Raw genomic sequence first — 13,817 nt, 5'->3', positions numbered from 1 at the left:
AACTCTTCAGTGCTCAGCTTTCTTCACAGTCCAACTCTCACATCCATACATGACTACTGGAAAAACCATAGTTTTGACTAGATGGACCTTTGTTGGCAATATAAGGTCTTGCTTTTTAATATGAAGTCTGGGTTGGTCATAGATTTTCTTCCAAGGAACAAGCATCTTTTAATTTATGGCTGCAGTCACCATCTGCAGTGATTTTGGAGGACCCAAAAATAAAGGCTCTCACTGTTTCCATTTTTTCTCTATCTATTTGCCTTGAAGTGAAGGGACCAGATACCACGACCTCAGTTTTCTGAATGTTGAGTTTTAAGCCAACTTTTTCACTCTCCTCTTTCTTCTTAATTTACTGACACTGAGTTGTGCTTAGGACTCTATGCTTTCGCTGCCAAAAGCATAGGTTCAATCTCTGGCTGGGGACTAAGATCCCACAATCTGTGGGGCACAGCTGAAAAAAAAAAAGAAAAGAATTTTCAAATGTGATATGCTACTTTCTTTAGAATAAAATTCCTTACATTTAAGTTTGAATCAAGGTGTGTGGTATATTGTTTTAGATAAATAAAGTCATAAAAATAGCTAAGATGAAATTTAGTAATTCATAGTGTGTAATACGGAGAAGGCAATGGCACCCCACTCCACTACTCTTGGCTGGAAAATCCCATAGATGGAGGAGCCTGGTAGGCTGCAGTCCATGGGGTTGCTGAGGGTCGGACACGACTGAGCGACTTCACTTTCACTTTTCACTTTCATGCATTGGAGAAGGAAATGACAACCCACTCCAGTGTTCTTGCCTGGAGAATCCCAGGGACGGCGGAGCCTGGTGGGCTGACGTCTATGGGGTCGCACAGAGTCGGACACGACTGAAGCAACTTAGCAGCAGTTAGCAGTGGCAGTGTGTAATAATTCTCATGTGGAAATTATTAAAGAGATTGGAATACCAGACCACCTGACCTGCCTCTTGAGAAATCTGTATGCAAGTCAGGAAGCAATAGTTAGAACTGGACATGGAACAACAGACTGGTTCCAAATAGGAAAAGGAGTACGTCAAGGCTGTATATTGTCACCCTGCTTATTTAACTTATATGCAGAGTACATAGTGAGAAATGCTGGACTGGATGAAACACAAGCTGGAATCAAGATTGCCAGGAGAAATATCAATAACCTCAGATATGCAGATGATACCACCCTTATGGCAGAAAGTGAAGAGGAACTCAAAAGCCTCTTGATGAAAGTGAAAGAGGAGAGTGAAAAAGTTGGCTTAAAGCTCAACATTCAGAAAACGAAGATCATGGCGTCCGATCCCATCACTTCATGGGAAATAGATGGGGAAACAGTGGAAACAGTGTCAGACTTTATTTTTCTGGGCTCCAAAATCACTGCAGATGGTGACTGCAGCCATGAAATTAAAAGACGCTTGCTCCTTGGAAGGAAAGTTATGACCAACCTAGATAGCATATTCAAAAGCAGAGACACTACTTTGCCAGCAAAGGTTTGTCTAGTCAAGGCTATGGTTTTTCCTGTGGTCATGTATGGATGTGAGAGTTGGACTGTGAAGAAGGCTGAACGCCGAAGAATTGATGCTTTTGAACTGTGGTGTTGGAGAAGACTCTTGAGAGTCCCTTGGACTGCAAGGAGATCCAACCAGTCCATTCTGAAGATCAGCCTTGGGATTTCTTTGGAAGGAATGATGCTAAAGCTGAAACTCCAGTACTTGGGCCACCTCATGCAAAGTGTTGACTCATTGGAAAAGACTCTGATGCTGGGAGGGATTGGGGGCAGGAGGAGAAGGGGACGACAGAGGATGAGATGGCTGGATGGCATCACTGACTCGATGGACGTGAGTCTGAGTGAACTCTGGGGGTTGGTGATGGACAGGGAGGCCTGGCGTGCTGCGATTCATGGGGTCGCAAAGAGTTGGACACGACTGAGCGACTGAACTGAACTGAACTGATGCCTATGGTAGAAAAATATTTGATTCGTATGCAAAGATCTAAGAAGTTAAGAATACATTATAAATGATCATATGAGTCATGTCAAGGATCTTGGGCAAGGTTTTACTAAGAAGTTTCAGATTCATAGATTAAATCAGAATTCATTGATCAGTTAATTCAGTCATCATTCAATATGAGTCCTATATCAGTGTCAATGATCCTAGATGTAGTTATATATTTTTGTAAGATACAGAGGTAATAATGTCAAGAGCTGATGTTTATGTTGCACTTACAGTGTGCTTTAGCATGAATCATCCCACTTAATCTCAATAATAACTTCAGGATGACAATGCAGTTATTATCTGCACTTTACAGCTGATGAAGCAGGGCTGCAGTTAATTTGCTTAGGGCCAACAGTTACCTGGCATAGCCCAGACCCAGTTCTTCTGATTGATGAGCCCAAGGACTCAATCTTCTCCCTCTACACTCTCTTAGAAAGGCTCCCCTCCATGCTCTGGAGTCTTTCCCAAGGGAGAGAAGTTTCCTGCAGGATGTGAAGTCAAAGCTAGATTTGTGCTCATGTGGTAGCAAGTGTAAGTGGTGTGGGGGTTTGCAGAAGCCAGACTTTCTATGCTTTTGGGAGAAACTGACCCAGTGCATTGGCAGCATTAGTCGTGGAGGATGACTAAGCCATTCCTACTTCCCAGCTGGAACTTGGAGCAGGCATAGAGGAGCCCAGGGCATCCCTGAGGTCTGGGGAACCCTCTCAAGTGGCTTTAGAAGCTCAGCCCCTTCAGCCCCTGCACAGGCTCCTCCCCAAGGTCTGGTAGGGATTGGAGGCAATTAGTCAACTTTGAATTTTTCCTCAACTGGGAGCTGAGGGACTTCTTGGAATCCTCTCTGAGGCTTGTAAAATAGTCTCCTCCTGCCTGTAGTTCTGGAGTTCAAGGACAGATACAGGAAGCTCAAGAGGTTATGGGCTCACAGAGGCTTCCTTCTTACTTTTTTGTTCCTGGTGTTCTCATCAGAAGCTCAAGACTTGGGAAATTGCTTGGATTAGACAGTGCCTGAACTCACTAAGGAGTGGCACAGGACAGAGGGAGCTGGGAATTCTAGTGGGCAAGGTCTGTGTCTGGAATTCTGCGTACCATCCCACATGGGTCTGTGTGGTGTTTCTTTGCTCCTTAATGTGGATATATGTATGTTTTCTTCATGAGGTGTGTGTGTGTGTGTGTGTGTGTGTGTGTGTGTGTGTATTTACTCTACATTTTATCTACAGGTAGTGTTCATTGGGGGCTTCTCTGGTGGCTCAGTTGATAAAGAATTCGCCTGCAATGTGGGAGACCTGGGTTTGATTCCTGGGTTGGGAAGATCCCCTGAAGGAGGGCATGGCAATGGACTCCAGTATTCTTGCCTGGAGAACCCCCAAGGACAGAGGAGCCTGGTGGGCTGCAGTCCATGGGGTCTCAAAGAGTCAGACATGATTGAGCGACTAAGTACAGCACAGCACATTATCTATTGGGTAGTTCTTCTTAGTGAATGGAGCCTGAGTGTCTCACTCATTGACTGCCTTCACCTGATCGGGTATAGATCAGTGGGGGCTGAAAGTGAAAATCGCTCAATCGAGTCCGACTCTTTGCAACCCCATGAACTGTAGCCCACCAGGCTCCTCTGTTCATGGAAATCTACAAGCAAGAATACTGGAGTGGGTTGCTGTTTCCTTCTCCAGGGGATCTTCCCCACCCAGGGATCAAATCTGTATCTCCTGCTTGGCAGATTCTTATTATCTGAGACACCAGGGAAGCCCTGGAGCATTTCATTTTTCAATGATGGTGTGTGACCATACATGTTGTTGGTTGCCTGACTGTGAAGAGGCATGTCTGTGCCATGGTGTGCTTCTTGGATGATTTCTGTGTGATATGTGTGACCTTGTGTTTTTTTGTTATTTAATATATGTGTTTGCATGTATGAGTCTCTATTCAGAGTTAGCATTTACATCTGATATGTGATTTTTATGAGTTACTGGTTGTTTTATGTTTGTGTTGAGATTATACAAGTGTTTGTGTGTAGTTATGTGGATTATTATTATTATTTTACTTTACAATATTGTATTGGTTTTGCCATATATCAACATGCAACCATCACGGGTGTACATGTGTTCCCCATCCTGAACCTGCCTCCCACCTCCCTCCCCATATCATCCCTCTGGGTCATCCCAGTGCACCAGCCCCAAGCATCATCTCATGTATTCTTTGTGAATTTATTTTTATTAATCTTTGGGTAACTGATCTATAAGCCATAGTTACTGCCCTATAAGTCACAGGTGGTAAGAAATTGCAATTCAGTGTTTTAAGTGTGCACATGAATGTGTGTTTCATGTGCAAGTTTTAGGGGCTTCTGATTCACCCCATGAGCCCAAATATTCCCTTAACTGTCCTTCAACAGTGGCCGCAACACTGCAATGAGTGGGGAAGGTTCACGTGCATTTCCAAAACCCGTGGGTAGCTGCCACATACTAACGGATATGAGTTCAGGGTCTGCACTGTTCAGAGCCTAATCCTCAGTCTGGTCCTTAAATGTTTTTATGGTCTTAGGAAGTGATTGCAATTCTCTGAGGTTTAGAATCCTCCCTGGTAAAGAAGAAATAACTGTTCCTACTTCACAGTGATATTTTGAGGATTAAATGAGACAATACATACAAATTATTCAGCACCAAGCCTGGAACATAATTGGTACTCATTAACAAGGAGATATTTTTATTATGTTACTCCAAACCCAATGGATGTGTCACGGAGCTTCCTCTTTCACCATTGTCTGGTAAAACAAGACAACAGGCTCATCCAAAGGCCCCATGTCATACTTCAAGATCAGGGTCTGACCTTTCCAGGGCTGGTGGCCCGCTGCCTCTTTCACAAGATCCTACTTGGATCAAGGTTGCTGTTTGGTTCCTGTCATCTTGCTTTCTTCTGGTTTCTCGACAAGGACTGACCCAATGTGTGTTGGTGAGCAGCCATGCTTCCCCATAAGGATCAAGTCACTGTCTTCTTTGGTGGCCATGAACTAAAAAAAATTCAGTGCCCCTGATAGAGTTCATGGACCTGTTATTGAGTCCAGTCTCAATAAATCTGCTTGCCACATGACAGGTCAATAAATTGAGAGACAAATTTTTAGGGCAAGAAATAATGACTTTATTTGGAAAGCCAGCAGGCTGAAAAGATGGTGTTCCAAGGAAACATCTTCCCCTAGTTAGAATTCAGGCTCCTTTTATACTGAAAGGGAAGGGGATGTGGTTGGTTGTTGCAAACTTCTTCATGTCTGAATCCTGTGTTTTTGCAGTTGTCCTTAGGTCAGGTCAAGATGTTCCTGTAAACCTCCAATAAGACAAATGCTATTCTCTGTTCTGCAACTTTTTAATCCCTATATGAATAGAAAAGTATTATACCTTTAAAGAACAGAGCCTTGAGAATGGGCTAGCCTTTATATATTTAAGGCTATAAGCAACTTTCTTTTGTTTGTTTGTTTTTTTTAATTGTTTATTTAACTATGCTGGGTCTTCATTATGGCACATGAGATTTTCAATCTTCTTGGGATCTAGTTCCTGACCAGGGATTGAATCCAGGCCTTCTCCATTGGGAACCTGGAGTCTCAGCCACTGGACCACCAGGGAAGTTCCTGGGCAACATTCTTAGCTTGTAGCAAAAACAATAGAATACAAATGTTAAAGTAAATTAAATACATCCAATATGGAGTCAAATTTGTTCTTTCCTCTTAGTCTCTAATGAGGACTCATTGTCCTGCTCCCCTACTTCAGGGAGAATGTCAGTCTTGATTCCCTCTTTAGGTCCATCTGGTTAGTAATCCTTACATGTAACCTAACTTGCAAAGAAACATTAAACCTGGAATCCACCATGAAAGAGCTGAATCACCTTAGGTAAGTCATTTATCTCTTTAGCTTCAGTTTTCACATCTATAAGATGAGGACATAACATTTGCCTTGTGTAAATGTTAAGCAGTCCCTAAATATATAATTATTGCTTTGAGAGGTTAAAATCCATGTAAAAGTCCTTTGTAAACTGTATAATATGTAAATATGAGTGGTAAATTTTTCTTTGAGTTAGGAACATACTAGAGAAAGGTAGCTAACATAACATAGCTTCTCTGAAAATTCTAATTAATGAGGATATACTTTCTATGCAGGGTAGTTAAGAGATGGATTCTGGACAGAGAGACAAATGCTGTGATTCCATCTGTTGCACTTAATGGTGTGTATCTTTGCACATTCAAGTACTGCACACTTGAGACCTCCTCAGTGATCCAGTGGTTAAGAATCTGCCTTCTAGTGCAGGAGATGCAGGTTCGATCCCAGATCAGGGAACTAAGATCCCATATGCTGCCAGGAAACCAAGTCTGCACGCCAACTGCAACAAAGACCCAGAGCAGCCAAAAAATAAAAAGCAAAGTAAATGTTACATACTTCTGCTTTCTTATGATTAAAATGTGTTTAATAATACTCATTTGTTAGAGTTATCATGAAGACTTCATTTGAAAGTACATGTAAAACACTTGGAACAGTGCTTGGTACTGTTGTTGTTGGTTTGGAGACCACGTTTTTTGTTTGTAATTTACATAGCTGTGCTGGGTCTTGGTTGCAGCATGCAGGACCTTTTAGTTGTGGCATGTGAACTCTTTGATGAGGCATGTGGGATCAAGTTCCCTGACCAGGGATTGGACCCAGGCCTCCTGCATTGGTAGAGTGGAGTCTTGGCCACTGGACCACTAGGGAAGTCCCTGGACACTTTTTGATAACAGGGAATTTTAGGTGACTCAAAGCAAGAAGAAGGCAGCCAATTATACTGAAAGCCCATGACAAAGCTTTAGCAATTCTCTTTCAGTTTAGGGACTCGCACATCCTTTTGATGAGGAAATGACTGATACCTCTGACCTGGTGCCCTTTTCACGTTTTTTAACATTTATTTATTTTTAATTGAAGAATAATTGTTTTACAGTATTGCATTGTTCCTACCAAATATCAAGATGAATCAGCCATGGGTATATCCATGTCCCCTCCCACCCTTCTAGGTTGTGACCAAGGCTTGGTTTGAGTTCCCTGAGTCATACAGCAAATTTCCATTGGCTATCTATTTTACATATGAAACAGTGTCAGACTTTATTTTTGGGGGGCTCCAAAATCACTGCAGATGGTGATTGCAGCCATGAAATTAAGACGCTTACTCCTTGGAAGGAAAGTCATGACTAACCTAGATAGCATATTGAAAAGCAGAGATATTACCTTGCCAACAAAAGGTCTGTCTAGTTAAGGCTATGGTTTTTCCAGTGGTCATGTATGGATGTGAGAGTTGCACTGTGAAGAAAGCTGAGTGCCGAAGAATTGATGCTTTTGAACTGTGGTGTTGGAGAAGACTCTTGAGAGTCCCTTGGACTGCAAGGAGATCCAACCAGTCCATCCTAAAGGAGATCAGTCCTGGGTGTCATTGGAAGGACTGATGTTGAAGCTGAAACTCCAATACTTTGGCCACCTCATGTGAAGTGTTGACTCATTGGAAAAGACCCTGATGCTGGGAGGGATTGGGGGCAGGAGGAGAAGGGGACGACAGAGGATAAGATGGCTGGATGGCATCATTGACTTGATGGACATGAGTTTGAGTGAACTCCGGGAGTTGGTGATGGACAGGGAGGCCTGGCGTGCTGCAATTCATGGGGCCGCAAAGAGTTGGACACGACTGAGTGACTGAACTGAACTGAACTGAATGTGTGTTTCCATGTTACTCTCATCCTACCTCCCACCTTCTCCTTCTCCCCACCCCCAGCCATGTCCATAATTCTGTTCTCAACATCTGTATTTCCACTGTGCTGTGCTGTGTATAGTTGCTCAGTCATGTCCGACTCTTTGTGACCCCATGGACTATAGCCCATCAGGCTCCTCTGTCCATGGGATTCTCCAGGCAAGAATACTGGAGTGGGTTGCCATGCCCTTCTCCTGCTGCTCTGAAAATAGGCTCATCAGTACCATCTTTCTAGATTCCACATATATGCATTAGTATATGATGATTGTTTTTCTTTCTGACTTACTTCACTCTGTATAATAGGCTCTAGGTTCATCCACCTCATCAGGGCTGACTCAAATGCATTCCTTTTTAAGGCTGAGTGATATTCCTTTGTATGTATGTACCATAGCTTCTTTATCCATTCATCTGTTGATGGACATCTAGGTTGCTTCCATGTCCTAGCTATTGTAAATACAGCTGCAATGAACATTGGGTTACATGTGTCTTTTTCAATTTTGGTTTGCTCAGGGTATATGTCTTATGGTGGTCTTATTTCTAGTTTTTTAAGGAATCCCCATGCTGTTCTCCATAGTGGCTGTATCAATTTGCATTCGCACCAACAGTGTGAGAGGGTTCCCTTTTCTCCACACCCTCTCCAGCATTTATTGTTTATAGATTTTTTTCGATGATGGCCATTCTGACCAGTGTGAGGTAATATTTCATTATAGTTTTGATTTGCATTTTTCTAATAGTGAGCAATGTTGAGCATCTTTTCATGTGTTTATTAGCCATCTGTATGTCTTCTTTGGAGAAATGTCTGTTTAGGTCTTTTGTCCATTTTTTGATTGGGTTGTTTTTCTGGTATGGATTTGTATGAGCTGCTTCTATAATTTTGAAATTAATCCTTTGTCAGTTGTTTCATTTGCTATTATTTTCTCCCATTCTGAGGGTTGTCTTTTCACCTTGTTTATAGTTTCCTTTGCTGTGCAAAACCTTTAAAGTTTAATTAGGTCCCACTTGTTTACTTTTGTTTTTATTTCCATTCACTTTTTTTAATATAAATTTATTTATTTTAATTGGAGGCTAATTACTTTACAATATTGTATTGGTTTTGCCGTACATCAACATGAATCCGCCACGGATGTACATGTGTTCCCCATACTGAACCCCCCTCCCACCTCCCTCCCCATACCATCCATCTGGGTCATCCCAGTGCACCAGCCCCGAGCAGCCTGTATCATGCATCGAATCTAGACTAGCAATTCGTTTCACATATGATATTATACATGTTTCAATGCCATTCTCCCAAATCATCCCACCCTCGCCCTCTCCTACAAAGTCCAAAAGACTGTTCTATACATCTGTGTAAAGCAGTCTTTCCATTCACGTTTTTGATCCTAGTAAACTACAGAGGTTTGAACCCCGCTTAATATAAAGGTGCAAACTCCCTAAACTCTGGAGACTTCTCATGTCTTGTTCATTATTATGTGCTTAATATGGGATGAAGCTGTTTTTTGATAAATATTTATTGAATAAAGAATAATATCCTTTGTGTTTTTTTTTTGGAAAGAGACTTGCTTAATGTGAGGGTGTGATGCATTAAGAAAGCCAGAATGGGACAGACTGATTCATTCACCAACAATTAGGAGAAATAAAGAGAAAGGTAGCAAAAAGTAAGAATTTTCATACTAAAAAGGACATTATGATATTATGGAATGTTCACTGACATTTCCCACATTCTCCACTTTTCAGCACAAATTAAGAAGAGAATGAAGAGGGAGAACCAGAGCAGCACATCCAAGTTCCTCCTCCTGGGGCTCCCCATCCAGCCAGAGCAGCAGGGCGTGTTCTTCGCCCTGTTCCTGGGCATGTACCTGACCACGGTGCTGGGCAACCTGCTCATCATCCTGCTCATCAGGCTGGATGCTCGCCTCCACACCCCCATGTACTTCTTCCTCAGCAACTTGGCCTTCACTGATGTCTCCTTTTCCTCTGTTACCATCCCTAAGATGCTGATGAACATGCATACTCAGCAACAATCCATCCTCTACGTGGAGTGCATTTCCCAGATGTATTTTTTCATACTTTTTGGCTGTTTTGACAACTTCCTTCTTGCAGTGATGGCATATGACAGGTACGTGGCCATATGCCAGCCACTTCACTACACCACTGTCATGAGGCAGGAGCTGTGTATCTCATTGGTAGCTGTGTCCTGGTTCTTCTGTTGTATCCATGCCCTGTTGCACACCCTCCTCTTGGTCCAACTGTCTTTCTGTGCTGAAAATACTATCCCCAACTTCTTCTGTGATCTCCCTTCCCTCCTGAAGATGAGCTGCTCAGACATTTCCATCAATGAGCTGGTCATCTTTACTGAAGGAGGAATGCTGTTCATCTTGCCTCTGAGTATCATCTTGGGCTCATATGTTCATATAGGGACCATCATCCTGAGGGTCCCCTCCACTAAGAGACTCTTTAAAGCCTTCTCCACTTGTGGCTCCCACCTCTTTGTAGTATCTTTATACTATGGGACACTTGCTGGTGCTTACTTTTTCTCCTCATTATGGGACTCCAATGACAAATATATAGTTGCTTCAGTCATATATGCAGTAGTTACTCCCATGCTGAACCCCTTTATCTATAGCCTCAGAAACAGAGACATAAAACAAGCCCTAGAAATATTTCTCAATAGGGCTAACTTCTTGAAATGACAGTCGCTAAATCCTCTTATTGCAGCCATGAGCACAGTGAGATATATCTCCTAAAATTATTGTATGGTTGGCAACTTTGTGTAACTTCAAATGAATATACATTCTGCTGTCATGTTGTAGTGCTGTTAATATGCCAACAAAGTCCAGTTTGTTACTTGGACTCTTAAATATTCTTTATCTTCAATTTTTTCTGTTTGTTCCTCATCTCTCATAAAATATGTGGGAAAATGTTATGCAAAACATTTTTATATTGTGTTGTTGAGGACACACAGATTTAGCATCATGATCTACTCCTGGTGGGCTAATTCTTCCCTGTAAGGTGTGCTGAAATTGGATGCATTGGCTTCAAGCTGATTGTGAACGTCTCTTTTCAACTCCATATTCAATGACAACATGCTGGTGGATTGAAATCAGCCATAATGGGGATAATTACACTATGGAAATCAGCAAATGCTACAAAGCAAGTCTTCCCTACAATAGAGAGCAGTTTTCATTCATTTAACAGTATACCACTACATTTATAGTTAAGAGACATTTCTCTTTAGCAATGGCTCCCAACTTAACGTCTCATTTACTTCTTCTGATGTTAGTATAGATATACTAGCTTTCTTTTTGTTAGTGTTTACATGGTACTTTTTCCACCACTTTAAACTTTGTTATGTTCTTCTATCTGTAAAGTGTCAGTGGTTAACAGTGTGAAGTTGGGGTTTGCTCTTTTATGTAGATTGGCAATCATTTCTGGAGAATTTCTCTCTTAACATCTACTCTAATCTAATCAGAATGTACTTGAAGTTATATTTTTCATATTTCTATATGTTTTCTTCTATGTGTTTGTTTGTTTTTGGCTGCACTGTGTGGCATGCAGGATTCTAGTTCCCTAACCAGAGATCATCGAATCTATGCTCCCCACATTGGTGGCATAGAATCCTAACCAACAGACCAAGGAAATCCCTGCATTTCTACATGTCTTCTAGTTGAGATATCTGATTTCATATTTATTGTCTTTCCTACTCCCTTTTGATTAATTAAATGTATATTTTATTATTCCATTTCCCCTCTGCTAACCTATTAATCATATATCATTATTAATTTATAATTCTTTTCTGTACTTTATGTAGAGACTGTGTCTTGCTTTTTCTTTAAAAAAATCTTTTATTGTAGTATAATGCATAAAACCCAAAATTTACCATTTTAATCATTTGAGGTATACAGTTAGATGGCATTTGGTATATTTATCACTGCTGTCTTATTCTAGGGCTTCAAAAGGAAACTTTGTGGAACATCATGCAATTGAGCCCTTCAAAGCTATGAAAAAATGACAAAGATATCTAGGAATCAGTGTGGAAGGATTTCCAAGCTATATTATTTAATGACAAAAGAAATATATAAGACAGCATCTATAGCATGCTACTTCTTGTGTAAAAGTAAAGGGAAAATAACATATACATGTAACTTCCCACTAAGCAAGAAAAAGCACACAAAGAATAAGTCAGAAGCTAATGAAATTGTTTACCTACAAGAGTTGGGTGGGTATGGGATAGGAAAAGATGGAGTGATAGTATATTTATTTGTATAGTTTGATGATGTTACCATTTACCTACTATAAATAAATAGAAGATGATGGAGAATAAAGCAAAGTAGAAAACAAAAAATGCGCCTAACTATTTTTCAAATTAATACCATAATCGGACTAAGGGGGGGATAAAATAATCAAATAATAATTAAACACAGAATTTTGTCTATAAACTACTCTCACAGTGAAGAAAAAATTAAGCAAGTTTCAGCTGAAGTTAGTCTGTCATTAACAGTGGTTTAAGTTCAAGTGACATTACCTGTATTCAAAGATTTAGCAAATAAATAAACCTATTGAGTCTGAGTGAACTCCAGGAGTTGGTGATGGACAGGGAGGCCTGGTGTGCGGCGATTCATGGGGTCGCAAAGAGTTGGACATGACTGAGCGACTGAACTGAACTGAACTGATTCTGGAAAAGGAAGTAATTCATCAGTTGGGGAAAGATGCCATGTATATGGAAAAGGAGAGGCTGGAAAGAAGTCTATGGTGTCAAGCTAGAACTGGACATAAATCAACTTGAGCTTGTGGGCTTTAATATGTCTAAACAGACTGAAATTTATCAGTTCCCATTCCACACAATCAGTGGTGTGGGGATCTCAAGGGCTAATACTGCTCTCTCTGGACCTTACTGTGATATATGGGGAGGCAGAGTCCATTGCTGAGTTCTTCAAAGGTCAAGGGCATTCTCCTCTCCTTATCCTCATGAGCAGGCAGAGAGGTCGCTAACATGTCAGTGACACTAGGGACACCTTCTCCCAGGACTCCTGTGGCTCAACCCTTTGGTCTCTGCAAGGATCCATCTTAAGAAAAAGGCAAGAAATTTGCCAATTAGCTCAGTTGGATTCTTTTCTAACAAGAAGCTTGGGGCTGAGTCCCTGAGGCCTTACTCTTATTGATAAAAATGAATCTTCCTGCTCATTGTTCTAGTTCTTATAGTCAGGCATGGAAGGTGCTAAAGATCCTTAGGTCATGGAGGTACAAGAGATGGGTATTTAGGTAGCAGCCTGAACCAGCAAGCATCAACATCAGTCTGAGCAAAGTGGGGAAGCATCTCTTTCCCTAGATATGTGCATTGATGTGAAGACTAGGAGAAAGAGAGAGACAAGGTATGTTTACATTGCTGGTACAACCATGTGTTCACTGGTTCACACACTGACTAAATGGTGCTACCAGCCACGGATGGCTATAAAATTAAAATAAATTAAAATTACCTAAAATTAAAAACTTGGTTCTTTACTTGTACTAGCCTTATTTCAAGTCTTTGGTAGTCACATGAGGTTAGTGCTACTGTATTGGACAAAGCAGATGTTTGAATATTTCCACCATCTAACACCATACACAAAAATAAACTCAAAATGGATTAAAGATCTAAACGTAAGACCAGAAACTATAAAACTCCTAGAGGAGAATATAGGCAAAACACCCTCTGACATACATCACAGCAGGATCCTCTATGACCCACCTCCCAGAATATTGGAAATAAAAGCAAAAATAAACAAATGGGACCTAATTAAACTTAAAAGCTTCTGCACATCAAAGGAAACTATTAGCAAGGTGAAAAGGCAGCCTTCAGAATGGGAAAAAATAATAGCAAATGAAGCAACTGACAAACAACTAATCTCAAAAATATACAAGCAACTCCTACAGCTCAATTCCAGAAAAATAAATGACCCAATCAAAAAATGGGCCAAAGAACTAAATAGACATTTCTCCAAAGAAGACATACAGATGGCCAACAAACACATGAAAAGATGCTCAACATCACTCATTATCAGAGAAATGCAAATCAAAACCACTATGAGGTACCATTTCACGC

The 13,817-nt window shown here is 41.0% G+C and overlaps 1 protein-coding gene across 1 annotated transcript; it reads left to right on the top strand.

The window, feature by feature from the left end:
• Positions 1-9,489: 9,489 nt before the first annotated feature.
• On the top strand, positions 9,490-10,428 carry LOC104983617 (olfactory receptor 1J4-like). The gene has a single exon (XM_010833152.1). The coding sequence runs from the start codon at positions 9,490-9,492 to the stop codon at positions 10,426-10,428; it is 939 nt and encodes a 312-aa protein (XP_010831454.1).
• Positions 10,429-13,817: the final 3,389 nt, after the last annotated feature.

Source organism: Bison bison, unplaced genomic scaffold (assembly GCF_000754665.1).
Source record: "Bison bison bison isolate TAMUID 2011002044 unplaced genomic scaffold, Bison_UMD1.0 scf7180017863006, whole genome shotgun sequence".
In the NCBI taxonomy this organism is placed as follows: domain Eukaryota; kingdom Metazoa; phylum Chordata; class Mammalia; order Artiodactyla; family Bovidae; genus Bison; species Bison bison.
This window is presented reverse-complemented; position numbering and strand designations above follow the sequence as displayed.

Coding starts and splice junctions, on each gene's coding strand:
- LOC104983617 (XM_010833152.1), top strand. CDS start 9,490: ATGAAGAGGGAGAACCAGAGCAGCACATCCAAGTTCCTCCTCCTGGGG.